This window comes from Tyto alba, unplaced genomic scaffold, assembly GCF_018691265.1.
Source record: "Tyto alba isolate M040663 unplaced genomic scaffold, T.alba_DEE_v4.0 Super-Scaffold_41, whole genome shotgun sequence".
Taxonomy (NCBI): Eukaryota; Metazoa; Chordata; class Aves; order Strigiformes; family Tytonidae; genus Tyto; species Tyto alba.
The window spans coordinates 385,615-407,022 of NW_024881317.1; the positions used below are offsets into that span (position 1 = coordinate 385,615).

At 68.4% G+C, this 21,408-nt stretch overlaps 4 protein-coding genes across 10 annotated transcripts; 3 read left to right on the forward strand and 1 right to left on the reverse strand.

Annotated features, from left to right (window-relative positions):
• Positions 1-655: 655 nt before the first annotated feature.
• LOC122154574 (protein shisa-like-1a) lies at positions 656-1,861 on the forward strand (the record flags this gene model as incomplete). The annotated part of the gene is made up of 3 exons (XM_042804291.1): positions 656-735; positions 1,353-1,566; positions 1,717-1,861. Coding segments are annotated over exons 1-3 (426 nt in total), but the record flags the coding sequence as incomplete, so codon positions are not given.
• Positions 1,862-2,136: 275 nt separating this feature from the next.
• UNC45A (unc-45 myosin chaperone A) lies at positions 2,137-9,810 on the forward strand. The gene is made up of 20 exons (XM_042803942.1): positions 2,137-2,232; positions 2,729-2,887; positions 3,996-4,032; positions 4,139-4,314; positions 4,420-4,512; positions 4,716-4,883; positions 5,090-5,258; positions 5,498-5,668; positions 5,787-5,958; positions 6,166-6,466; positions 6,581-6,675; positions 6,754-6,895; positions 7,081-7,221; positions 7,428-7,555; positions 7,722-7,788; positions 7,913-8,026; positions 8,525-8,640; positions 8,751-8,868; positions 8,943-9,098; positions 9,335-9,810. The coding sequence occupies exons 1-20, from the start codon at positions 2,221-2,223 to the stop codon at positions 9,599-9,601; spliced, it is 2,802 nt and encodes a 933-aa protein (XP_042659876.1). The 5' UTR covers positions 2,137-2,220; the 3' UTR covers positions 9,602-9,810.
• Positions 9,811-9,890: 80 nt separating this feature from the next.
• RCCD1 (RCC1 domain containing 1) lies at positions 9,891-13,798 on the forward strand. 5 transcript variants are annotated; one of them, XM_042803957.1, is made up of 7 exons: positions 9,891-10,053; positions 10,559-10,907; positions 12,411-12,532; positions 12,692-12,790; positions 12,899-13,045; positions 13,165-13,194; positions 13,468-13,798. In XM_042803957.1, the coding sequence occupies exons 1-7, from the start codon at positions 9,897-9,899 to the stop codon at positions 13,608-13,610; spliced, it is 1,047 nt and encodes a 348-aa protein (XP_042659891.1). In that variant the 5' UTR covers positions 9,891-9,896; the 3' UTR covers positions 13,611-13,798. The 5 variants fall into 5 exon arrangements, with proteins under 5 accessions (XP_042659891.1, XP_042659893.1, XP_042659894.1 ...); XM_042803959.1 differs by having other exon boundaries at positions 9,935-10,907; positions 12,961-13,045; positions 13,468-13,576; XM_042803955.1 differs by lacking the exon at positions 9,891-10,053 and having other exon boundaries at positions 10,279-10,907.
• PRC1 (protein regulator of cytokinesis 1) lies at positions 13,755-21,359 on the reverse strand. Of its 3 annotated transcripts, none has more exons than XM_042803953.1 (14): positions 21,007-21,359; positions 20,661-20,793; positions 20,408-20,530; positions 19,827-20,060; positions 19,575-19,745; positions 19,202-19,351; positions 18,783-18,930; positions 18,521-18,657; positions 18,171-18,266; positions 17,865-18,011; positions 17,420-17,521; positions 16,980-17,090; positions 16,345-16,530; positions 13,755-15,057 (listed from the first exon to the last, which is right to left on the reverse strand). In XM_042803953.1, exons 1-14 carry the CDS (start codon positions 21,015-21,017, stop codon positions 14,980-14,982), a joined length of 1,827 nt encoding a protein of 608 aa, XP_042659887.1. In that variant the 5' UTR covers positions 21,018-21,359; the 3' UTR covers positions 13,755-14,979. The 3 variants fall into 3 exon arrangements, with proteins under 3 accessions (XP_042659887.1, XP_042659888.1, XP_042659886.1); XM_042803954.1 differs by having other exon boundaries at positions 16,422-16,530; positions 17,411-17,521; XM_042803952.1 differs by having other exon boundaries at positions 17,411-17,521.
• Between the last annotated feature and the right edge of the window lie 49 nt (positions 21,360-21,408).

Below are 21,408 nucleotides of genomic sequence, written 5' to 3' on the forward strand. Positions count from 1 at the left end.
GGGGCTGCCATGCTCCCCTGGCCCCCCGGGGGCTAATTACGGTGAAGGGGTGCCAGGGGAGAGGGCCGCAGGGAGGGCCGGGTGAGGAGGTGGTGCTGGCTGAGCCCGGTCTCGGTTCCCGCACAGCCCCTGGCACAGCCCGCATCCCAGGGGCTCGGCCACGCACGCCCACGTCCCCGAGAGTGTGGGGCCAGCGCAACCCAGCTCAGCCCCTCGCACCGCCCCGGGGACCCCTAGGGCTGCACATGTGGGGCTGTGCCAGGGCATGAGGGCCCCCAGCCCTGTGCCGGCGCAGCGTGCCACCCCACCGCTGCACCGGCACAGCCCCCAGGGCCAGCCGCTCGCCCCGTGCCCCAGCCTGGCCCCTGGTCCTCGCCCACATCCCCCCACGGGCTGGGGCGCCCAACTGGGGCCGACGGACCCGGCGGCCGGTGCCCCACTGCGGGGTGGGGAAGGCGCCCGCTGTCCCGCACTTGGCCCCCGAGAAGCTCATTAGCGATGCTCCCGCCTCCCCCCCCCCGGTCCCTGCGGAGCGGGCAGCGAGCGCAGGAGGCTCTAATGGCTCCGAGCAGCTCTTGATGGGCCGCGGTGGAGGCGGGGGCAGGAGGGGCTGTGGTTTCTGCCTCCGCCGGAGCCAGAGCTGCCTCGGCCCAGGGTCGGCTGGGAAGATGCTGGGTGGGCTCCTGCTCTGGCTGCTCCTCGCTGCGGCTCTGTGCCCCGGCCTCCTCGGGACAGGTACAGCCCCGCTCCCGCTCCTCCTGCGCCCTGAACCCACCCTCCCCATCCCTGCTGGGGCCTCGTCCCCGGGGGGCTGCCCCCGATGGAGGCTGGGGGGGTCAGTGCTGGGAGGCGGTGGTCCGCACTGGGGGTGGCGACCCGGGCGTGCTGGGGTCGGGGCTGGTCCCACGGCAGCACGTCTGTGGGGTGAGAAGCGCTGTCCCTGGGGGGTGGTGGGGAACGGGGAGGGGATTCCGCACAGGGAGATCCAGGCTGGCCCGCTGGCTCTCCCCCTCCTCTCTGCCGCCATCGTCCTCCTCGCCCATCTGCCCTTGCCGGGGCGACGGGGAGCACTGGGGGTGAAGGCACAGGAGCCATGGCGGGGTGGGGCTGCGCTCAGCCGGCGCTCCCCCCGGGGCTGGAGCCCAGCAGCGACCCACCGAGCTGGCCGAGCCGGGGGCTCCCAGTCCATCCCCGCCGGGGCTGGGCAAGGCTCCGCTCCGCCGCAGCCCGGCACTGGCCGTGCGTCCCCCCCCCGGCCCCTCGCCGACCCGCCTCGACGCGAGGGCCAAGCCCGGTGCCCTGGGGCTCTGCGGCACGCCGTGCCGGGGGCCGAGCCCCGCTCCTCGCCGCAGTCTCGCTGCAGAACCCGCACCTCTGCGAGGGCTACGCGGGCCCCGACGGCCGCTACCACCCCGGCTTCTACTGCCCGCGGCTGACCGACCCGGCCGGCCGCCGCTTCTGCTGCCAGCCCGGCCCCCGCGCCCCCAGGTCCTGCTGCTCCCAGCCCGCCCTGGAGGCTCTCACCGGGGTGAACCTCTCCAGCCTGGCCGGCCCCGGCCTCCTCCGGTGAGCGGGTGGCGGTGGGAGGGGGCGGCCGGGGGTCCCGGCACGGGCTGGCGGCACCCAGAGCTGCACCCGGCGGTGGGGCTGGGGGGGGGGGGGTGGTCACGGCTGCCCCCCCCCTGAGGTGCCCCCGCGCCCCCCGCATCCCCCCAGGAACCCCCTGGCCCTGCCCTTCGTCGGGCTCTACGGGCTGCTCGTCCTCCTGCTCATGGCCGTCGACCTCTGCCACTTCTACCGGACCCGGCGCTGCCGCCTCCTGCCCCGCAGACCCGGGGGGGTCCCGCTGCCGCCGCCCGCCCGGGGGTGCTGCGGGGGGCTGGGGGCTCGGGGGTGCTGAGGGGGGGGCTGGGGGGGTTCGGGGTGCTGGGGGGGGGTGGGGGGGGTGTTGGGGCGGGGGGTGCGGGGGGCTGGGTGCCCGAGGGGGTGGGGCACGCGGGGACACACGCACGAGGTCGCACGTGGCCGGTGCCGGCACCGCCAGGCCGCGAGGCGGCGCCAGAGGCTCCCGCTCGCCCCCCCCCCCCCCCCCCCTTTTTTTTTTTTTTTTTTTTGGTGGTTGTTGTTGCCGGAGGCGCCCCCGTCACGTGACGCGGGCGGTGGCGTCCGTGTTCCCCGGGCGATCGGCGGTGACGTCACGGGCGCGGCGAGAGAGGCGCGATGGAGGCGGCGGTGAGCGGGGGGGGGGGATTCGGTGTGACACCGGGCGGGGTCCCGGCGTGACCGGTCCCGGTGTGACGCGTCCCGGTATCCGGTGTGACACCGGGCGGGGTCCCGGTGTGGCGGGGGGCGGGATCCGGTGTGACCGGTCCCGGTGTGACACGCGGTGGGGTCCCGGTGTGACCGGTCCCGGTGCGAGGGGTCCCGGGATCCGGTGTGACACCGGGCGGGGTCCCGGTGTGACCGGTCCCGGTGCGAGGGGTCCCGGGATCCGGTGTGACACCGGGCGGGGTCCCGGTGTGACCGGTCCCGGTGTGACGGGTCCCGGGATCCGGTGTGACACCGGGCGGGGTCCCGGTGTGACCGGTCCCGGTGTGACCGGTCCCGGTGTGACATGGGGTGTGGTCCCGGCGCGGCGGGTCCCGGGGCCCGTCCTGGGGCAGGCGGCGGCGGCGGGTCCCGGCCCCATCGCCCGCCCTTGCCGTGTCCCACCCGTGTCCGTGGGCAGGTGACGGCGGGGCAGCTGCGGCAGCGGGGCAACGCGCTGTTCCAGGCGGGGGACCCCGCCGCGGCCCTGGCCGCCTACACCGAGGCGCTGAGCCTCGGCGGCACCGGGCCCGAGCGCGCCGTGCTGCACCGCAACCGGGCGGCCTGCTACCTGCGGCTGGTGAGAGCGCGGGGGGCCGGGGGTCTGCGGGCAGGGGCTGGGGGGCCGGGGGTCTGCGGGCAGGGGCTGGGGGGCCGGGGGGCCACGGGCAGGGGCTGGGGGTCTGCGGGCAGAGGGCAAGGGGGTCCCGTAGGTCCCTGGGCAGGGGCTGTGGGTCCGTGGGTCCCTGGGCAGGGGGCTGGGGGTCCCTGGGCAGGGGTCCGTGGGTCCCTGGGCAGGGGGCTGGGGGTCCGTGGGTCCCTGGGCAGGGGCTGTGGGTGCTGTGGGTTTGTGGGCAGGGGGCTGTGGGTCCGTGGGTCCCTGGGCAGGGGGCTGTGGGGACTGTGGGTCCCTGGGCAGGGGCTGTGGGTCCCTGGGCAGGGGGCTGTGGGGACTGTGGGTCCCTGGGCAGGGGGCTGTGGGGACTGTGGGTCCCTGGGCAGGGGGCTGTGGGTCCCATGAGTTCCTGGGCAGGGGCTGTGGGTCCCTGGGCAGGGGGCTGTGGGGACTGTGGGTCCCTGGGCAGGGGGCTGGGGGCCCCATGGGTCCCTGGGCAGGGGGCTGTGGGTCCCATGGGTCCCTGGGCAGGGGCTGGGGGTCCGTGGGTCCCTGGGCAGGGGGCTGTGGGTCCCATGGGTCCCTGGGCAGGGGGCTGGGGGTCCCACGGGTCCCCAGGCAGGGTGCTCTCGGGTGTTTCCTCCACTCGCCTTTTCTCCCGGCCGTGCCCGCTCTCCCGTGCTGCCCCACCTCCCTGTGGGCTGTGGGGGCCGGGGCAGGCCGGTCCCATCCACACCCGCGGCTGTTCCCCAGCGTCTCTGATCTCCCGCTGTGGAGCTGCCTCTGAGACGAGGGGGAACACGAGGAACTTCAGGGGCTCAAGTAGAGCAGGAGCACTTGAAAAGCACTGGGGGCCCTAGGGCTCTCTGGGGGACCCCACGAGGGTTGCGTTCGGGGAAGGACAGGGTGCCCTGGGGGCTGGCTCGCTGTCCTGGGTGATGCTGCTCCCGTCCCCCAACCCCGCGGTCCTTCCCCTGCTCCCCCCTCTCCGCCTGCCGCAGGCTGGGCTGGGCGAGGGCTGCACGGGCAGCGCCTCAGGCGTTTCCCTCTCGCTGGCTCTCCGTCTCCGCAGGAGGACTACGCCAAGGCAGAGGCGGATGCGTCCAAAGGTACCATCAGTGGGGCTGGCAGGGGCCCGGGCTCTGTGCGCTGCCCGTCCGGGCAGACCGCAGCAGTCGGGGGGGCTTTGCGACAGACCCTCCCGCTCGCCCGCAGCCATCGAAGCCGACGGCCGGGACGTGAAGGCGCTGTTCCGCCGGAGCCAGGCGCTGCAGAAGCTGGGCCGCCTGGACCAGGCTGTCGGCGACCTGCAGCGGTGCGTCAGCCTGGAGCCCAAGAACAAGGCCTTCCAGGAGGCCCTGCGCGCCCTGGGCAGCAGCGTGCACGAGAAGGTGAGCGGGGAGGCAGCGGGGAGGGGGTGGGAGCTGCTGTGGGCCCCTGCCTGGTGGGCTCAGGGAGGCGGGGAGGGCTGAGCCGTTCTTTCTGCTCTGTCTCAGATGAAGACCATGTCTTGCACGGACTCAAAGGTGGAGCAGATGTTCCAGATCTTGCTGGATCCTGAAGAAAAGGACGCAGACAAGAAGCAAAAGGTCTGAGCTCCGGGGAGGGGAGGAGCGGTATCTGGAGGTCAGCACTGGTGGGTCTAACGGTGCCGCCCAGGGGAGGTCGGGCCCCCCGCCAGCAGAACGTGCTCCCCAGAGACTGGGGGCGGGAGGTGCCCGGCTGGGGAGATCCCCTGCCCACGCCGGGCTGCGTTCTGGCGGGTGACCCCGACGCCGCTCTCCTTTCCCAGGCTGCGCAGAACCTGATTGTGCTGGCGCGAGAGGAGGCTGGAGCGGAGAAAATCTTCCAAAGCGACGGCGTGCGGCTGCTGGCGCGGCTGCTCGACACGGCCCAGGCTGACCTGATGCTGGCGGCCCTGCGGACGCTGGTGGGGCTGTGCTCTGGGCACCGCTCCCGGGTAGGTCCTGCCGTAGCCCCCGCTCTCCCACGGGACAGGGCCTGGCCCAGGGGAACCGCTGCCGGGCAGCGCAGCGTCGCTGGCCTCGGGCTGCAGCCCTGCCGAGCAGAGGAGCTCCGAGCCGGGCGTGCGCGAGCCTTGTTGCGACAGGGAAGCGCTAAGGCTTCCCCAGGGTCTCCAGCGGACAGTTGTGCCTGTACCCACAGACCACGGCCGTCCTGGCGGAGCTGGAGGCCCCTCGTCTCTCGGCGGTGCTGGGTGTGGAGCACGAGCAGGTTTCCCTGGCTGCCTGCAACCTGCTGCATGTGATGTTCGATTCCCTGAAGGAGGGGCTGCAGAGGGACTTCCGTGGCAAGGAGGAGGCGGTGGTGCTGGGTGGGTGCCCGCCGGGCTGGGAGGAGGTGGGGAGAGCCCCCCCGGGGCGGGGGGGGGGGAGGCACTGAGCTGCAGCGGGTGGATCTCCCACCCCTCACCTTGTCACCGTGCCCGGCTGCAGAGCCGGGGCTCCGGCCCAGGGTTAGTTTGAGGTCGAGGTGGGAGTCCCCGATCGTGGCAGCATCTCCTGCCAGCCCAGGCCCAGGGTGCTCACTGCTGGGCACCGTCTCTTCTGGAAGATTCTTCCAAGGACCTGAAACTGCTGATCAAGCACCTCCTGGAGCTGCTAGCGCTGGAAGGGGCCTCTGCGCACGGGCGCGACAACGCCCTCAACCTGCTCATCAAGGTGGTGCCCAGGAAGTCGCCGAAGGAGACCAACAACAGCCTGAGCCTCTGGGTGATCGACCAGGGTGAGCAGAGCAGCCTGCAGCATCGCGCCCCGCTGCCTCGGGGTGCTGCGCTCCTCCGTTCCCCCTGTGCGCCCCGTTTTTGCTCCTCAGCGCGTGTTTGACCTCCGCATCCTCCTAGGCCTGAAGAAGATCCTGGAGGTGGGCAGTACGGTGTGCGGCACCCCGGGCAGCCTGCCCGTGACGGAGAACAGCCGGATGAGCGCCTCGGTTCTGCTGAGCAAGCTTTACGATGACCTGAAATGCGACGCCGAGAGGGAAAACTTCCACCACTTGTGCGAGGACTACGTGAGGTGAGCCCGGTCAGAGTTGGGGGTTCAGCCCCGTACAGCCTGCGGCCCTCTGGGGAGGTAGCAGCCACCTACCCCCAGACCTTTTGGTGATAAAAGCAGATTGCAAACCCCCCCGGAGAGCAGCTGGGGTTCAGCAGGAGGGGCTGCGTGCGGCTGCAGACGGCGGGTGGGCTCAGCCTTACCCTCCCGGGTGGTTTTCCCCTGCAGGAGCCGGTTCGAGGGGCACGAGCTGGCCGGGAAGCTGCGGGCCATCCAGACGGTGTCGTGCCTGCTGCAGGGCCCCTCGGATGCTGGGAACAGGGTGCTGGAGCTGGAGGGGATCATGGACAGCGTGCTGTCCCTCTGCGCCTCCGTCTGCGAGGCCCACCAGCTGGTAGCGGTGGAGGCGCTGATCCACGCCGCCGACAAGGCCAAACGCGCCTCCTTCATCACCGCCAACGGCGTCAGCCTGCTCAAGGAGATCTACAAGCACAGTGAGAGGGACAGCATCCGCATCCGGGCGCTGGTGGTGAGCGCGGCGGCGGGGGAGGAGCGGCTGCGGGGCCCGCGGGGGTGTCCCCCCCCCCTGCTTTGGGGTGCCCCCTTGCCCCTTCCTGCTCCCACGCTCCGCTCCTGCCTGCAGGGGCTCTGCAAGCTGGGCTCCGCCGGCGGCACCGACTTCAGCATGAAGCAGTTTGCCGAGGGCTCCACGATGAAGCTGGCCAAGCAGTGCCGCAAGTGAGTGCTGCCGGGGCGGGGGGGGGCCGGGCAGCGTGCCCCCCAGCCTGGGCTCACGGGGCTCCCCCCCTCTCCCAGGTGGCTCTGCAATGAGACAATCGACGCGGGCACGCGGCGCTGGGCGGTGGAGGGGCTGGCCTACCTCACCTTCGATGCAGACGTCAAGGAGGAGTTTGTGGAGGACAAGGCGGCGATGCAGGCCATGTTCCAGCTGGCCAAGGTTGTGTGTGCTGAGCGCGGCGCTGGGGGGGGGGCCTGGCTGCTGGGGGAGCGTGCCGGAGTGGGGTGTGGGGCACACACTGTGGGGCTGGGCTGTGTGCGAGGGGCCCCGTGGTGCCGGGGGGGCTCGAGCCCCGGCCTGTCCCCTCCTTCGTGGGGGTGATGGGCGCCCCGTTATCGCTGCAGTCGGAGGACAGGAGCGTGCTCTACGCCGTGGCCTCCACGCTCGTGAACTGCACTAACAGCTACGACCACGAGGAGCCGGACCCCCAGATGCTGGAGCTGGCCAAGTACGCCAAGCAGCACATTCCGGAGCAGCACCCCAAGGTGAGCGGGACGCGGCCGTCCCCAGGAGCCGCCGGGGGCCCTGGCCATGGAGGAGGGCGCATGGGTGGGCAGAGCCCGGCGTCCCGAGCAGGGGCAGGGGGTCCTGAGTGGGGGTAAGGGGTCCTTGGGGCCTTTGGGTTGGAGACCTTGCAGTGGCCGGCAGGCCAGTGCCACCGAGCCGAGCGGTGACCCAGCCTCTGGGACAGGACAAGCCGGACTTCGTGAAGCGCCGGGTGCGGAAGCTGCTGACGGCCGGCGTGGTGTCGGCTCTAGCCTGCATGGTGAAGAGCGAGAACCCGGCGCTCACCAACTCCTGCCGGGAGCTGATCTCCAGGTATGGGGTGGGCAGGGGGGGTGGCAGAGCGGGAGCTGGGCTCCGAGGCGAATGCAAGAACAGGAGGGGGTGTCGGGGGGGGGTCTGGCATAGCCTGGACCCGCTGCGGGTGTCGGGGCGCTGTTGGGACCCGCTGTGGCTCCAGCTGCTCCCGCTTTGTCCCAAGGGTGTTCCTGGCGCTGGTGGCGGAGGCGGAGGACCGGGGCGGTGTGGTTGCGCAGGGAGGAGGCAAGGTGATGAGGGGCTCCGGGGAGGGCTGGGGCCGGGCAGGGGACCGCACTGGCTCCGACGGGACCTGGGGAAGCCGGGGCTGCTGTGAGCAGGCTGCTGCACTGGCTGCCGTGCCTCTGCCTGCAGGCCCTCATCCCCCTGTCCCTGGAGGGCACCGAGGTGGGGCAGACCAAGGCAGCTCAGGCGCTGGCGAAGATCACCATCACCTCCAACCCGGAGATGGCGTTCCCCGGAGAGCGGGTCCGTGTCGCCGCTGCGGGCGGGGGGGAACGGCCGTGGGTGGGCAGCCGGGGCTCGCGTGGGAGCAGCAGTGGGCACAGACTCGCCCCCCCCCTGGTGCCTGCCCAGGCTGCGGCACCCTGTCTGCTCTGGGGAGGTGTCGGGGTGAGGAGGGGCCGCCCGGGTCCCTGGGTGGGGTGTCTGGGACAGGGTGGGCTTCGGCTCCTCCTCGCCCACTGGGAAAGGGCGCGGTGGCCCCGGGGCTAAAGGCCAGAGGGCTGGTGATCCGAGGTGGGATCTGCGCCCCAGGAGCTGCCAGCACGGGTTTGTCCTTCCCTGGGGAGCAGGAGGTGGCAGGACCCCCATGTTCCCCACAAAGGCCCAATGGCCTCAGCCTGACCGCGGGAGCAGCTCTGCCTTCAGGCTGGGCTCAGGGCTCCTTGCACCCGCCCTGCTCCAGGGGGTGCAGAGCCCCTGCCCCTCGCTCGGGGTTAGAGCCCTGCACTGCCGATTCCACAGATCTACGAGGTGGTCCGGCCCCTGGTGAGCCTTCTGCACCTTCAGCGCACGGGCCTGGAGAACTTCGAGGGGCTGATGGCGTTAACCAACCTGGCCGGCATCAGCGAGAGGCTGCGGTAGGGGCGGTGGGGCCGGGCCGGGGGGGACAGGGGGCCTGGCCTGTCCCTGCCTGTCCCAGGGGCGTGCTGCCCTGGGCAGGGGGCACTCACGCCCACCCCCGCCGCAGGCAGAAGATCCTGAAGGAGAAGGCCGTGCCCATGATCGAGGGGTACATGTTTGAGGAGCACGAGCTGATCCGGCTGGCTGCCACCGAGTGCATGTGCAACATGGCCATGAGCAAGGAGGTGAGGGGCTGCGCGGGGCTCCCGGCCCCCCGCACACCCACCCGCACCCCCACCCACCCCCCCCTCCTCGGCAGGTGCAGGAGCTGTTCCTGGCCGAGGGCAGCGACCGCCTGAAGCTGATGGTCCTGTACAGCGGGGAGGAAGACGAGAAGCTGCGGCGGGCAGCCTCGGGGACCCTGGCCATGCTGACCGCCCTGCACCCCCCCATCTGCAAGAGGATCCCCCAGGTGGTGAGTGCCCAGCGAGGGGGTGGGGGGCACCCAGGACCCCCTGGGACAGCACCCGCTGTCCCCTCTTCCCTCCCCCGGTGTCCTGGGGCCGTGTCCCAGTGCTGGCCGCTCCTGCCCTCAGCCTGAGCCACGCTGGGGGGTCGGGGGGCCACCGGTGCCCGGGGGGGGGGGGGGGGGGAGCTGGCCCCCCTCTGCCTGGGGGGCACTCGCTGAGGGCAGCCCCCCTGCTCCCGCAGACGGTGCACTGGCTGGAGATCCTGCAGGCCCTGCTGCTGAGCCCCAGCGCCGAGCTGCAGCACCGCGGGGCCGTGGTGGTGATGAACATGATGGCGGCCGAGCGGGAGGTGGCGGAGCAGCTGGTGGCCAGCGAGATGCTGGAGATCCTCTCGGTGCTGGCCAGGGACGCCGCCGCCGCCGAGCCGCGCGTGGCCCAGGCGGCCAAGGAGAGCCTGGCCCGGGCCGTGGCTTACGGCCTCATCCAGCCCAACCCCAGCCAGGCGTGAGGCCGCGCCGCGCTTGCCCGCTGCTCCCCGTCGGTTGCCCCATCCGGGCTGCCGGTGGCCCGCGGGAGCTGCCCCGGGGCTCGGTGGCTCGGGGGTGGGGGGGGGGGGGGGGGCTCGCCGCTGCTTCTGCCACCGTCTGCCTTAACCGGGACCCTGCGCGGCGGCGGGTCCGCCCGGTGACACCGCACTAAAGCTGCTCTTGGACCACGGCCCGGCCTCTGTCCGTCCGTCCGTCCGTCCGTCCGTCGGTCGCGCCGCCCCCCCCCCGGCCCCGCCCCCCCGGCCCCGCCCCGTCATGGCGGCTCCGCGCCGCGCGTGGATCGTCTTCGGCTTCAGCCCCGAGGAGGCGGCGGGGGAACCGGGGCCGGGCCCGGGGCCGCGGCGGCTGGAACCGGGCGCCGGGGGGATCCGCCGCGTCTGGCCCGCCTGGAGCTACGTGGTGCTGGAGACCGGTGAGCGCCCGCCGGCCCCGGGGCCGCGGTCCCCGCTCTGTCCTGGGGGCTCCCCCATCCCCTGAGACCGGGCCCCCGGGATGGAGCACCCACCCCCCCACCCCTTACCCCTTATGGCGCCGGTCCCCCCGGGATGTCCCCGTCCCTCTGCCCCCCGATCCCCCCGGGATGTCCCCGTGACCCCCACCGCCGGTCCCCCCGGGATGTCCCGGTCCCTCTGCCCCCCGATCCCCCCGGGATGTCCCCGTGACCCCCAATGCCGGTCCCCCCGGGATGTCCCGGTCCCTCTGCCCCCCGATCCCCCCGGGATGTCCCCGTGACCCCCAATGCCGGTCCCCCCGGGATGTCCCCGTCCCTCTGCCCCCCCCGCCCGATCCCCCCGGGATGTCCCCGTGGCCCCCAGAGCTGGTTCTTCCGGGATGTCCACGTCCCTCCGGTCCCCCCGGGTTGCCCCCGTCCCCCCGGGCTGATGCCCCCTCCCCGGCTGTCGGTCCCGGTACGGCAGGCTCGGGGCTGGAGGTTCGGAGCGCGGGGCTGCGGCGGCGGCTGCCGGGCTGGGCCGAGGCGCTGCCCTCGGAGACGCACCTGGTGCTGGGGGGCCCGGGGGGGGCCCGGGCCTGGCCGCGGGCTGCGGCACTGCGGGGCGACCTGCGGGACCCCCCCGCCTGGAGCCGGGAGCTGCCGCCGGGGCCCCCCCGCCCGCTGCCGCTGCTGCCCGGGGGCTTCGCCCGCCCGCGGCCGCCCTTCTTCACCCCGCTGCCCGGGGGGCTGCACGCCCGGCAGCTGGTCCTGGGCCAGGAGCACGCCCTGGTGCTGGGTGCCCACGGGGAGCTCTACGCGTGGGGCGGCGGGAGGTGAGTGTGGGGCGGGGGGGGTGGGGGGGAGGGATGCAGACATAGGGTGCAGCCACCCTGCGGAAAGGGTGCGAGTGGCAGCACATGGGGAGGTGGTGTGGGGTGTGGGAAGGGGGGGCGGTGGTGGGTTTGCAGGTTGGGATCGAGGCAGGAGCGTGTGGGATCAAGGACACGAGGGGAAGGGGGGGGGTGATGCAGCAGTGGATGCTGAATGTGCTGGGGGGGGATGCGGGGAGAGTGATGGGGGTGCAGAGAGGGACGGGTGGGGATGCAGGTGAAGATAGGATGTTGGGGTGGGGGGGTCACCTCCGGGTCTGAGCCCCCCGTTAGCTTGCAGGCCTAAGGCAAACCGGTCCAGGTTTCTGTAGTGTTGATTGATTAGTCAACATGGCAAAACAATCTAATAAAGTGATTCCATGATCAGTAAACTAACTGACTGGTGAACACACCGCTCATTACTTCATGACCCTGTTATTCTTTGTGCTGTTGCACCTAATTATTGAGCTACAATTGATAACTCTCAAGTCATTTTGATTGCCTACAGCCTTTCCCTGCTCGGAGCCCCTTTCCCGGCTGCGGCAATCCTGTCCCTGCCTGTTGGCTCTGAGCTGCTGCTCCGGGCCTGTGGCCGTGCTCGGGGGGTGGGAAACTGGGAACCAGCCCCACGGGGTGCATCTCTTCGCCTCGGTCTTCTGCAGCTATCCCCGTGAAAGAAAGTGCAAAGCCCTCCCTCTCTTGTTGTATTACCACAGCTTTTGGTGTCCTGTTCTGACCCTTTGATGAGCCCCAGGACTCATCTGCTGCACGCAGCTGAGCTCTTTATTTTACCCTCACAGCCCCTTCCACCTCTCTGCTTTTGCCACAGCTTTGGCAATTAAGGCCACTGGTGTGTTTATATTCCCCACAGCGTGCGGGTCTGGCTCCTGCCCCACATGGGCCTGCTCGCCTTTCTGTGCCGTTGCGAAATGCTCATCCTGGTGGGTGGTGCTGCCCCCGCCGCCACGAGCCCCAGCTTGTCCCCTCGTGGGATCCCCTGCTTTTTGCTCTCAGGCTTGGGGCCAGCCTGATGGCCCCGACGCTGGGCTGTTGATTGCTGGCTCGGCGCTCGGTGGCCCAGATAAGCGCAGCAATCAGTCGGCTGATCAGTGGCCTCTAACGCATGAGCACTTCTCTCGTGCCGCCGGCACGGTGACGCAGACTCCCGTCTGCTGATGGGTCACAGCCCTGTGTGCTGCAACCTGCCCCGGGCCACTGAGACCCCGCCAGCCTCCCACGCGGCCTGGCACCAGGGTGATGGGCACCCACCCCCCCCCCCAGGCTGGGCTCTGTGCCCCCGCTGCACCCCCTGGCACTGGGGGGCCGGGTTGGCAGCGGCAGCACGGGCAGCGGCAGGCAGGAGCGGCTCAGTCAGGACCGTGGGCTCACAGGGGGGCATGAGGGCCGGAGGGCAGCGGGGGTGTGGGAGGCGGCTGTCTGTCTGTCCGTCCGTCTGTCTCCCCGCAGGCACGGGCAGCTCGGCCACGGGACCCTGGAGTCGGAGGCGCAGCCGCGGCTGGTGGAGGCGCTGGCCGGCGTGCCGATGCGGGCGGTGGCGGCCGGCGGGTGGCACTCGGCCAGCGTTAGCGGTGAGGGCCCGGCCCCCGCGCCGCGGTCACCCCGGGGCGCCCGGCCCTGGGTGGCGCGCGGTCGGTGCAGGAGCACCCAGTCGCTGCCGCCGCCGGGGTCAGGGCCGAGCTCTGCGCTGGACCCACCCCTGATGCGCTCCCCCCCCCCCCCCCCAACAGAGGCCGGAGACCTTTACGTGTGGGGCTGGAACGAGTCTGGCCAACTGGCTCTGCCCTCCAAGGCGCTGGCGGAAGAGCGGGCGCAGGACGCGGGCGCAGGTGCGGGGGCTGCTGGTGGGCTCGGGGGCCCTGGGTGGGTGGCGCTGGGTCCCTGCGGGGGACCGGTGCGGGTCAGGGCCCCGGCGCTGAGGGCCGGCTCGTCCCCAGGGGACGCGGAGGTGACGTCTGGCCAGGAGCAGCCCGAGGACGTCGCCTTCATTTCCATCCAGGCGTTCCCGGCGTTGCTGGATCTGCCGCAGGACCCGGAGGTCGGCAGGGTCAGCTGCGGGTCCCGGCACACGGCCGTCGTCACGCGTGAGTGCCCGGCTCTCGCCGGGGGGGCGGCGGGCAGCCCCGGCTGTGGGTGCTGCCCGGGACCGGGGGGGCGGGGGGGGGGCAGGCGCCTGAGGCTGATGGGTGCTGCCCCTTTGCAGGAGGCGGCGAGCTCTACACCTGGGGCTGGGGTAAGTGCTGCCTGCGCTCTGTGCCGCTGCAACACCCCCCTCCGAGCCAGCTTTCCTTTTCTGCTCCCTTCCCCTCTGCTGCTCCTTGGAGAATGAGTTATTTTATCACTGTGAAGGCTCAGAGCAGACCACAGTGGGGGCTGTGTGCTGGGGGGGGTGTGTGTGTGTACACTCAGCTTTCCTCCCTCTCCCCCAAACACCTGGGGGGGGCTACGGCCCTGCAAGGGCAGAATCCCCCAGGGCCACATCGTGGCACAACTGTGGTGGCTGCAGGTAAATACGGGCAGCTGGGACACGGGGACAACGCCAGCTCCGACCGCCCACGCCGCGTTGAGTACCTGGGGGCCGAGGGGCTGCGGGCAGAGGAGGTGGTGTGCGGGCCCTGGACCACCTACATCTGTGTGCTGGAGCCCTGAGAGCCCCCCCGCCCCCCGCCAGGTCAGGAGGATGCTCCTGGAGCCCAGTGCCAGCCCCAGGATCAGGCTGGGCTCAGGCCCCCAGAGCCTGGCCCTGGGCTGGTGCCTGACGCCGCGGCCGCACACACGCTAAAGACAAGCCCGGGGAAGGCCAAACACATTTATTACATACATCTGCTTTTCTATAAGGGCTGCAGTGGTGCTTGGTGCTGTGTACAAAGGACGGGCCCAGCTTCCCCCAGCCCCTCTGGAGCCAGTTGTGGCTTAAAGCCCTGCGTGACCTCACAGACACACAAACAGCAGCAGCTATATACACAGATACGTATTATTCCCATGAACAGTATATACAGAGTTACAGAGCGAGGAGACAGAACCTGGAGAATAAATAACAGCAAGTGGGGGACTGTAGTGATAACAAGGTGCAAGTTAGCCATGATCAGGGACAGGCATGCAGACAGAGCTTCGTTAACAAAGGTGCAACCAGGCCCCTCCTGCCCAGGGCTGTGTCGGACCACCAAAGTGCTGGGCTCGCTGTCCTCGGCCGGAGCGAAGGGCGAGGGAGGGCAGCGCTGGACGGTGGGGAGCAGGTCCTGGGGGTAGGACAAGTCGCCCCCCCTCCCAAGGGCTGGAGAGAAGCCTTGTCCCAGCACAGCTCCCTTCCTCGCTAGTAACACGTGCCTGCTCTGCCCCACGAGCAGCAGGGCACAAGGTGTAGAGCCAGGAGGATGCCTGGTCAGGTTTGGTGCCTGCTGCTCCCTCCCGGGGCCCCCCAGCCCATCAGGGAGAGACAGGACCCTCGGGCACCGCACGCGGAGTGAGCCCAGGACTCTGGGGTCAAGCAGAGCCTGCTACAGGCACCTCCCCTAAAGCAAGCCCCCACTAAAACCAGCCTGCTGTGATGGTGAGGAAGGAAGATGCGGGTAGACAACAGCTTCAAAAATGGAGGGGAAAAGAGCCTGTAAGGAAAGGCACCGAAGCCAGGTCTGGGGTGGGTCCTGCCTGTCCCACAGCATGCTCAGCAAGGCAGAGCCCCTGTGAGCGAGCACCAACGCCCACCCCAGCCAGCTGGGCTGCGGCAGGAGCCAGCACCCACCACTGCGCTACCCTAACGCGACCGTGTACTCAAATCTTTAATCACAAACATTTGCAAGAATTCCCTAAATAAAAGCAAATTTTTAAAAGTGCCCCTTTCACACCCTACCCTGTCAGGCAGGGCACCCCACCCCCCAGAGCACCAGCCTGGCCCGGGACCCAGGTAAAAGTTAATCCCAGAGCAAGGGAGGCCTGGGGGGGCGGGGGGAGCTGCGTAACACTGCCTGAGCAGTGACTCACTACAACTGGGAGCAGCTGGAGCCTGGCAGGCAGCTCCTCAGCAGAAGGCGTGGGTGGTGGTGGAGTTCAGGATGCGGGAGCTACTGTCAGATCTGGAAGCCTTTGAAAGTTCGCGCTGTGGAAACAAGAAGCAGGAGATGAGGAGGAGATGACAGAGGGGACAGAGTGTTGCTTCATGGCTTTGTGGGGAAGCAGGAACAGCTCCAGGACAGTGAGGAGCACAGGCCAGGCTGCTCCCGCTTGGGTGTTTGGGCTCCCCAACCCCTCTCAGAGCCCATCAGCCTCCCAGAAGCCCCCCAGAGCTCCCAGGCTGGGACCCACATCCCTCCCTCCTGCAGCGGTCCGTCTGTCCTGGGAAGCACCCTGCCAGAGCAGCAGAAAGCTGCCCCTCAGCGAAGGGAAGCAGGATGGGGACAGTCGTACCAGGCTGCTGGGGGAAGGGAACACCAAGCAGGAATCTGCCTCCATCACAAACCAGCACCATCCTCGCCCCGAGGCACAGCCCCAGGGGCACACAGGGCACCCCGGCTTAGCTGCCAGAAGAGATGCTCATGGCTGCCCAGTGTCAGAGGATGTTAAAAACTTGAGCTCAGCACACTCAAAGGGAAGGGCAGAGGCTTCCAAGGGACCTCGGGCCAGCCAGAGAGAGCAAAGCCCCATCCAGCAGCAGAGAGCAGCTTCTTCAGCAGCTGGGGCAGCTCCCAGCCTCTGCTCGCCCAGCGACCAGTGGAAAAAGGTTGGACAGACACCAGGGGGGACAGCAAGCAGCAACCTGCGTGAGCCGGGGCCTGAGGAATCCACGCAGGCAGCAGGGAAGGGCTTCCCCAGCCCGGGGTGGCGGGGAGGAGACCCTCCCTCCCTCCCTCCCCTCTCCCCCTGACCCAGTTAGGGCAGCAACCGAGCGCTGCTGCTGCCCAGGGCGCGACGCTGCAGCCCCGTGGGGAGGCTGGGGAGCATCACCACCCCCAGAACACACTGCAACAAGCGACTTGGACCTCAGGGGGATGGGGGGGAAGACTTTGCTCAAGCAGCTGAGACAGACCCACCTTGGGAGAGCGGCTGCGGGGCTGTTCTGGGGGCCCTGGGCCACGTACAGCTTTTTGCCCCTGCCCAGGGCTGGGAGGTGCCCCCAACACCAGCGTTTGTTCCCCCCTGGGCTGCTCGGGGTCTTTGTACAACGGGAGCAGTGCTTGGCCTCAGCCACTAAACCTCAATTTTTTAAGTTCTTGACCCAGAGCCAACACAGCTGCTGCCCCAGGCACTGGCAGGACCAGCCGCTCTGCGTGGGGACAGCAGGGGGGGCTGTGCAGAGCTGCAGCCCCGTGGGGGGGCTCTGGGAGGCGGGGAGCACCCCCCCTGTGCTGCCTAGTGAGGGGAGGTGGGTTTAGAAGAGGTGAATTACCGCAAACTCAGAATAGGTGCTGGCAACAGAATTAACGCTGTGGTTACGCTGGGCAGGGGCTCTGGGGGTGCACCCACCGCTCAGGGTGGTTCCGTGCAGCTGGGACATGTTCTCCTTGTTCTGCTCCCTGTGTCCGGGACGGGGGGGCTTCACAGCTGGGCGGCTGGGGGTCCGAGCCTGGCCAAGCTACAGGAAGAAACGACGGTTAGACGGGACACAGGAATCGAGGGGATCTGGGGGAGCTGCGCTAGCTTCACTGTCACTCTGCGGTGCCAGGGGGGTCTCAAGCTCCAGGAGCCCTCCAGGGTCTAAGGCCCAGTTCTGACCCCAGAAACATACAGCACCACACCCGCCTTTTGTAGTCCCCCAGGCCACAGGCTCAGCTCAGAGGAAGAGAGGCACACTAGAAATTTAAGCTGGAGGAAGATTTCCTGAATGCTGCTGCTGCCCTCCTCCCTCAGGGTCCCAGAAATACCCTGCCAGGATCGCGGCAGCCCAACTCAGCAGGCTACGGCCAAAGAGGGGCTCTTGCACCCCGGGAGCTTGGCAGGGGAGGCAGTGAAGCAGAGTGCCAGCTCGCCCTGCTCCTCCCCAGCCCACCCTGCTGCGCAGGGGCTCCCTGGGAAGCTCCTCACCTTCCCTCCGGAAGGTGGCAACCGAGACGTTGGCGAGTGGTAGATGGTTCCCCCAAAAGCTGAACGAACGGTGCTGTTGGGAGTGGCGCTGGAGATGGAAGTGCCATTGAGCTGAGGGGAAAAGCAGAGCACACGTCACACGGGGAGGAAGCCAGCGGCTGCACCACGCTGGGGAAACCGGGGTGGATGTCTTGGCAGAGCTTTTTACCTCCAGAGCACCACGGTACAACAGGCTGCTCGTCCCCAGGGAGAACGGAGCTGCCCGTGGCCTGGATCCTCTCCCTGCTCCCCTTACGCTGCCACAGCACCCCGAACCCTCCCCGCGCCCCTGCGTGGGAGGGGGGGGCCCAGCCCAAGACCAGGCACGGCTCTAGCCCAGCGCTCAGCTGATCCCAGACAGGCACGTCCACACTGCTTTGCACACAGTTTACCTTCCTTACTTTGCCAGGAGTGTGGAGGCCGAGCACCCGACGCTTGATGGGTGTCCGCGGGGTGCTTCCGTACATCATCTCTGTCTCAGTCTGGCGGCTTTTCTTCAGGTGCTGTGCGAGAGATCTGCACTTACAAACCCGAGCAGGGGAGCGGGGAAGCACCTGCGGTGCCCTGCCGACGGCGTGGCAGGGCCAGGCAGTGTCCAATTCAACAGATTTGGAGGTATCCAGAGCCAAGCTGCAGTTCTGGCACAGCTGGGGCCAGTGAAGGGGCTGAACAGAGGCACTGGCAGCAGCGGACACCAGTCCCACCCTCAGAGAAAAGTGACTGCGTGCAGAGCCGCTTCCAGGCGGAGAGTGAGAAGGCAGAGCCCCAGCAGCGCTGGGGGGGCAGCTGAGGCAGATCCCCCACCCCTTCCAGGCCAGGAGGCAGCACGCTCAGCTTCGCACTCACCCGCTCCTGTTTCTCCTTCTCCTTCTCCAGGCGGTACAGCTGCCACTGCTCCGTCACATACTCCATGAACTGCTGGCCCTTCACCAGGAAAGACCCCTCGCACTCCTCCTCCCAGGCCTGGACCCTGCTCTCCAGCTCCTCCTGCAGCTGCGGACACAAGGGCAGTGCAGAGAGGCTGCCCTCCTGAACAGCAGCATCTCTGCGCCCGGAGACATCCCGCGCCGGCCCTAAGTGCCGCGCTTCTCCTCGGTCAGCGCTGTGCAAGCCTACCTGGAACTAACGCTTCATCTCCAGGGCTGAACCTACCTTGGAAAGCATCTTCTGCAGCTTTGCTCGCTGCTTCTCTTCTTTCAGCAGATTCCCCCCACGGTTGGTGAAGCGACTGGGGTCAGTTGCTTTCCTCTAGTACAGAAGGGAGGTCAGGAGAGAAGCAAACAACCGCTCGCCCCGGATACAGACGCTGGAGGAAGCTATCCCTGCTGCACAGCCCCCATCACAAACCATACCGGCGCCCTAGATACAGCACCCCAGCCCCTCACCAACCCGCTGTGGTTTCCTAGAGCCTCCCCCGTCCTTCCCAACAGCACTTTGCTCATGGGTGCTGCCCACAGACCTAGCGCTGCGCCAGGCAGAGCACGTTCCTGCCCAGACAATACCTCCAGCTCCAGGAACAGCTTCCAATTCTTCTCCCACTTCTGGACAGCCTCAAACAGATCTTTGTGCGTTTCATAGTAGTTCTTCATCTTCACCACCTCAGCATCGTGGAGCTCAAGCAGGGTCTCTGTGTAGTCGTCTAGAGAGGATACAGCAGCACATTCAGGAGGCAGCCGGGATCCCCATGCTGCTGGGAGCCAAGGGCAGCCCGGCAGCCTGCAGCCCCCACAGGGCAGTCAGGGAGCAGCAAGAGCTAGCACCCACCATCATAATAGGGGCTGAAGCCTTCCCTCTGCTTCTGACTGTAGAAGCATTTGTCCCAGTACTCAGCCAGCTCTGCCCGGGTTGCCTGAATCACCGATTTCATGTTCTGCAGCTTCATCTCCTCCAGACGGTCCACTTCCAACTGCAGCTGCCAACGAGATCAGAGCACAGACTCAGAGCAGGCAGCGTGAGAAGATGTGCAGAACAGGGTTTATCTTCTGCATAAGCCGCTTTCTAAGATGGGGCAGTTGGTAGCCCCAATTCCCAGCTCCTCCACCCACAAGGGCAGGATTTGGCCTGCTCACCTCACACCTGACTGCTAGAAGCAGCAACTCCGCTCTGGCAGAGCCAAGAGGAGTGTGAAACCCAGAGCTGCCGCTCCCAGCCCTCCCCCTCCACAGGCACAGCACGGTCCTTACAGCTTTCCTGGTTTTGGCTTTGGACCCAGCCAGATGCACTGCAGAAGACTCCCTCTCCTCCGCAGGAAGTTGCAGCCTTTCCCAAAGCGCAACAATTCTGGAGCGCAGCTCTGTGCACACAGCTTCGTTCAGGGATCGCTGGGCTTCCAGCTGCCAGAGGGAGAGCACAGGGTCAGCACCAGCGCAGCCTGGCCCCAAAGGCCATTTGCTCTACTGCACCAACCAGGGCCACTCTCTCATCTTCTGAGATCTCCTTGCAAAAGCTCCCAAAAGGATGTTCTAACACACCGAGCGGTCGCTCTGCGTTGTGGTGCCAACTGCTGTCGGGACCCCATCGACAGCAAGCAGCGCTGCCTCGCTATGCCCAACATACCTGCTGCATCAGATTCTGGAGGGCAGCAATGTTGTCCGTGGACAAACAGAAAGCTTCCTCATCCTCGCACACCACGTCCCGCTCAAAGCTTGTGTCCGGAGTGTGGTCCAGCTCCTCCATGAGGAGGATGATTTTCCGCTTGCTGCTGACAAACTCCTCCCGCCTTTGCTCCTGGAAGCGACAAGCAGCATTAAAAGCAGCGAGCACCCCACATGCCACCCTCGGCGAGACCCTCACCCCCTCTCTGCTTACCTTCTCGATGGTCAGGGAGGCCAAGTGGCGCCTGTAACGGTCCAGGTCCTCCAGGCTGGGCACGGCATTGCTGTCGATGCAGAACGGGGTTGTGCAGAGGATGTCGCACAAGTCTCGGTCTTGTTCTTGCAGGGTTTTCAGCTCCTGCTTCCTATCCCTTTTCTGCTTTAACATCACTTCCACACGGGTCCGCAAATTCTTCTCCATCTGTAGAATGGTGCTTTCTTCCTCTGCCTAGAGGAGTCCAGAAATCAGCTCTCTTCTCCACAACTCCCACAGACCTGACTCACGCATTTAAGCTTCTTAAATGATGACCTAGGACACGAGCCCTAGTTCTGAGCAGGATGTTCCCCAGGAAGGTGCAAACACAGCAGCAACGTACAAAACGGGATGCTACAACCCACCCGGCCTCCTCGCAACCATCACCCAACCTGCGGGGAGCCACAAAGCCTTTGGCCCTACCAGAGTAGGAAAAGTGGTTTTGAACAGGCATTTGCATCGCGAGCTCCGGTCTCACGAGCCACCCGGGCAGCAGAAGACCATTGCCGACGGGATCTTAGGAGCGAAAAGCAACGCCTTACCTCCAAGGGGTCCAGCTGGAGCTCCCTGCAGAGGGTGTCAAGCTCCTTCCGACACAGGGCAATGCTCTTCAGGAGCCGCTCCTTCAGGCTCTCCTCCTCCGCAACCATCATGTCCAGGAGACTCTGCGGCACAGGAGTGGGTAGGGACAGGCTGCGGGGACCCCCCCCCCCCGCAGGACCACGGCCGGCCCCGCGGGAGCTCTGGGCGAGCCCAGGCCGAGCCGCGACCCCCCCCCCCCCCCCACACACACACCTTGATGTGCTTCTTGACCACGTCGGTGCGCTCCAGGCGCTGCTCCTCGGGGATGCCGATCTCCTCCCAGATGTCCCGCAGTGCCGCCATGGCTCGGTTCAGGCACGACACGGCCTCAGCCGCCAGCACCTCGCTGAGGGCACCGGGGCCCACCGGCCACCGTCATCAGGGGCGGCAGCGGACGGGGCCGCCGCCCCGGTGCCCCGCGTCCCGTGTCCCCCCCCCCCGCGTCCCGTGTCCCCCCGTCACCTCCCCCCCCGTGTCCCGGTGCCCCCCGTCACCTCCCCCCCCGTGTCCCGGTGCCCCCCGTCCCCCCCGTGTCCCGGTGTCCCCCGTCCCCCCGCACCTTTTCCTCATGGCGGCCGCTCCGCTCTGCGGCCCCCCGCTCCCTCCGCCAATTCAAACTCTCCTCCCGGGCGCGCCCATTGGCTGCCAGGAGCGGCCGCGTCACCGCCAGCCCCGCCCACAACGGCCGCTCGGGCCGCGGCCGACACGTCAATCTTCGCGACCCACCCGGCGCTGCCGCGCCCGGCCCCGCCCCAAGCCGCCCGACAGCCAATAGCGGCAAAAAAAAAATACCTCACGGCGCGTCTGACCAATCACCGGCGCCGCCGGGGCCGTTGGATCACGGGAAACGGCGCCGGGCGGTTCCGGAGCGCCAGTGCGCATGCGCCGCGGGGCGCTCTGCTACCCTCTACCGTCTCCGTTCCCCCCGGATTTCCGCCCCCCCCCCCCCCCCAAAGCCGGA

Excerpts from the sequence above, each read along its gene's own strand:
- UNC45A (XM_042803942.1), top strand. Across the intron at positions 6,896-7,080 it reads CCATGTTCCAGCTGGCCAAG|TCGGAGGACAGGAGCGTGCT; the intron begins GTTGTGTGTGCT and ends TTATCGCTGCAG. Across the intron at positions 8,027-8,524 it reads TGGCGTTCCCCGGAGAGCGG|ATCTACGAGGTGGTCCGGCC; the intron begins GTCCGTGTCGCC and ends CCGATTCCACAG.
- RCCD1 (XM_042803955.1), top strand. The coding sequence starts at position 10,327 with ATGTCCCGGTCCCTCTGCCCCCCGATCCCCCCGGGATGTCCCCGTGAC. Across the intron at positions 12,791-12,898 it reads GGCGCAGGACGCGGGCGCAG|GGGACGCGGAGGTGACGTCT; the intron begins GTGCGGGGGCTG and ends GCTCGTCCCCAG. Across the intron at positions 13,195-13,467 it reads GCTCTACACCTGGGGCTGGG|GTAAATACGGGCAGCTGGGA; the intron begins GTAAGTGCTGCC and ends TGGTGGCTGCAG.
- PRC1 (XM_042803952.1), bottom strand. Across the intron at positions 18,267-18,520 it reads AGCTGTTCCTGGAGCTGGAG|AGGAAAGCAACTGACCCCAG; the intron begins GTATTGTCTGGG and ends CTTCTGTACTAG. Across the intron at positions 17,522-17,864 it reads AGAAGGAGAAACAGGAGCGG|CACCTGAAGAAAAGCCGCCA; the intron begins GTGAGTGCGAAG and ends TCTCTCGCACAG.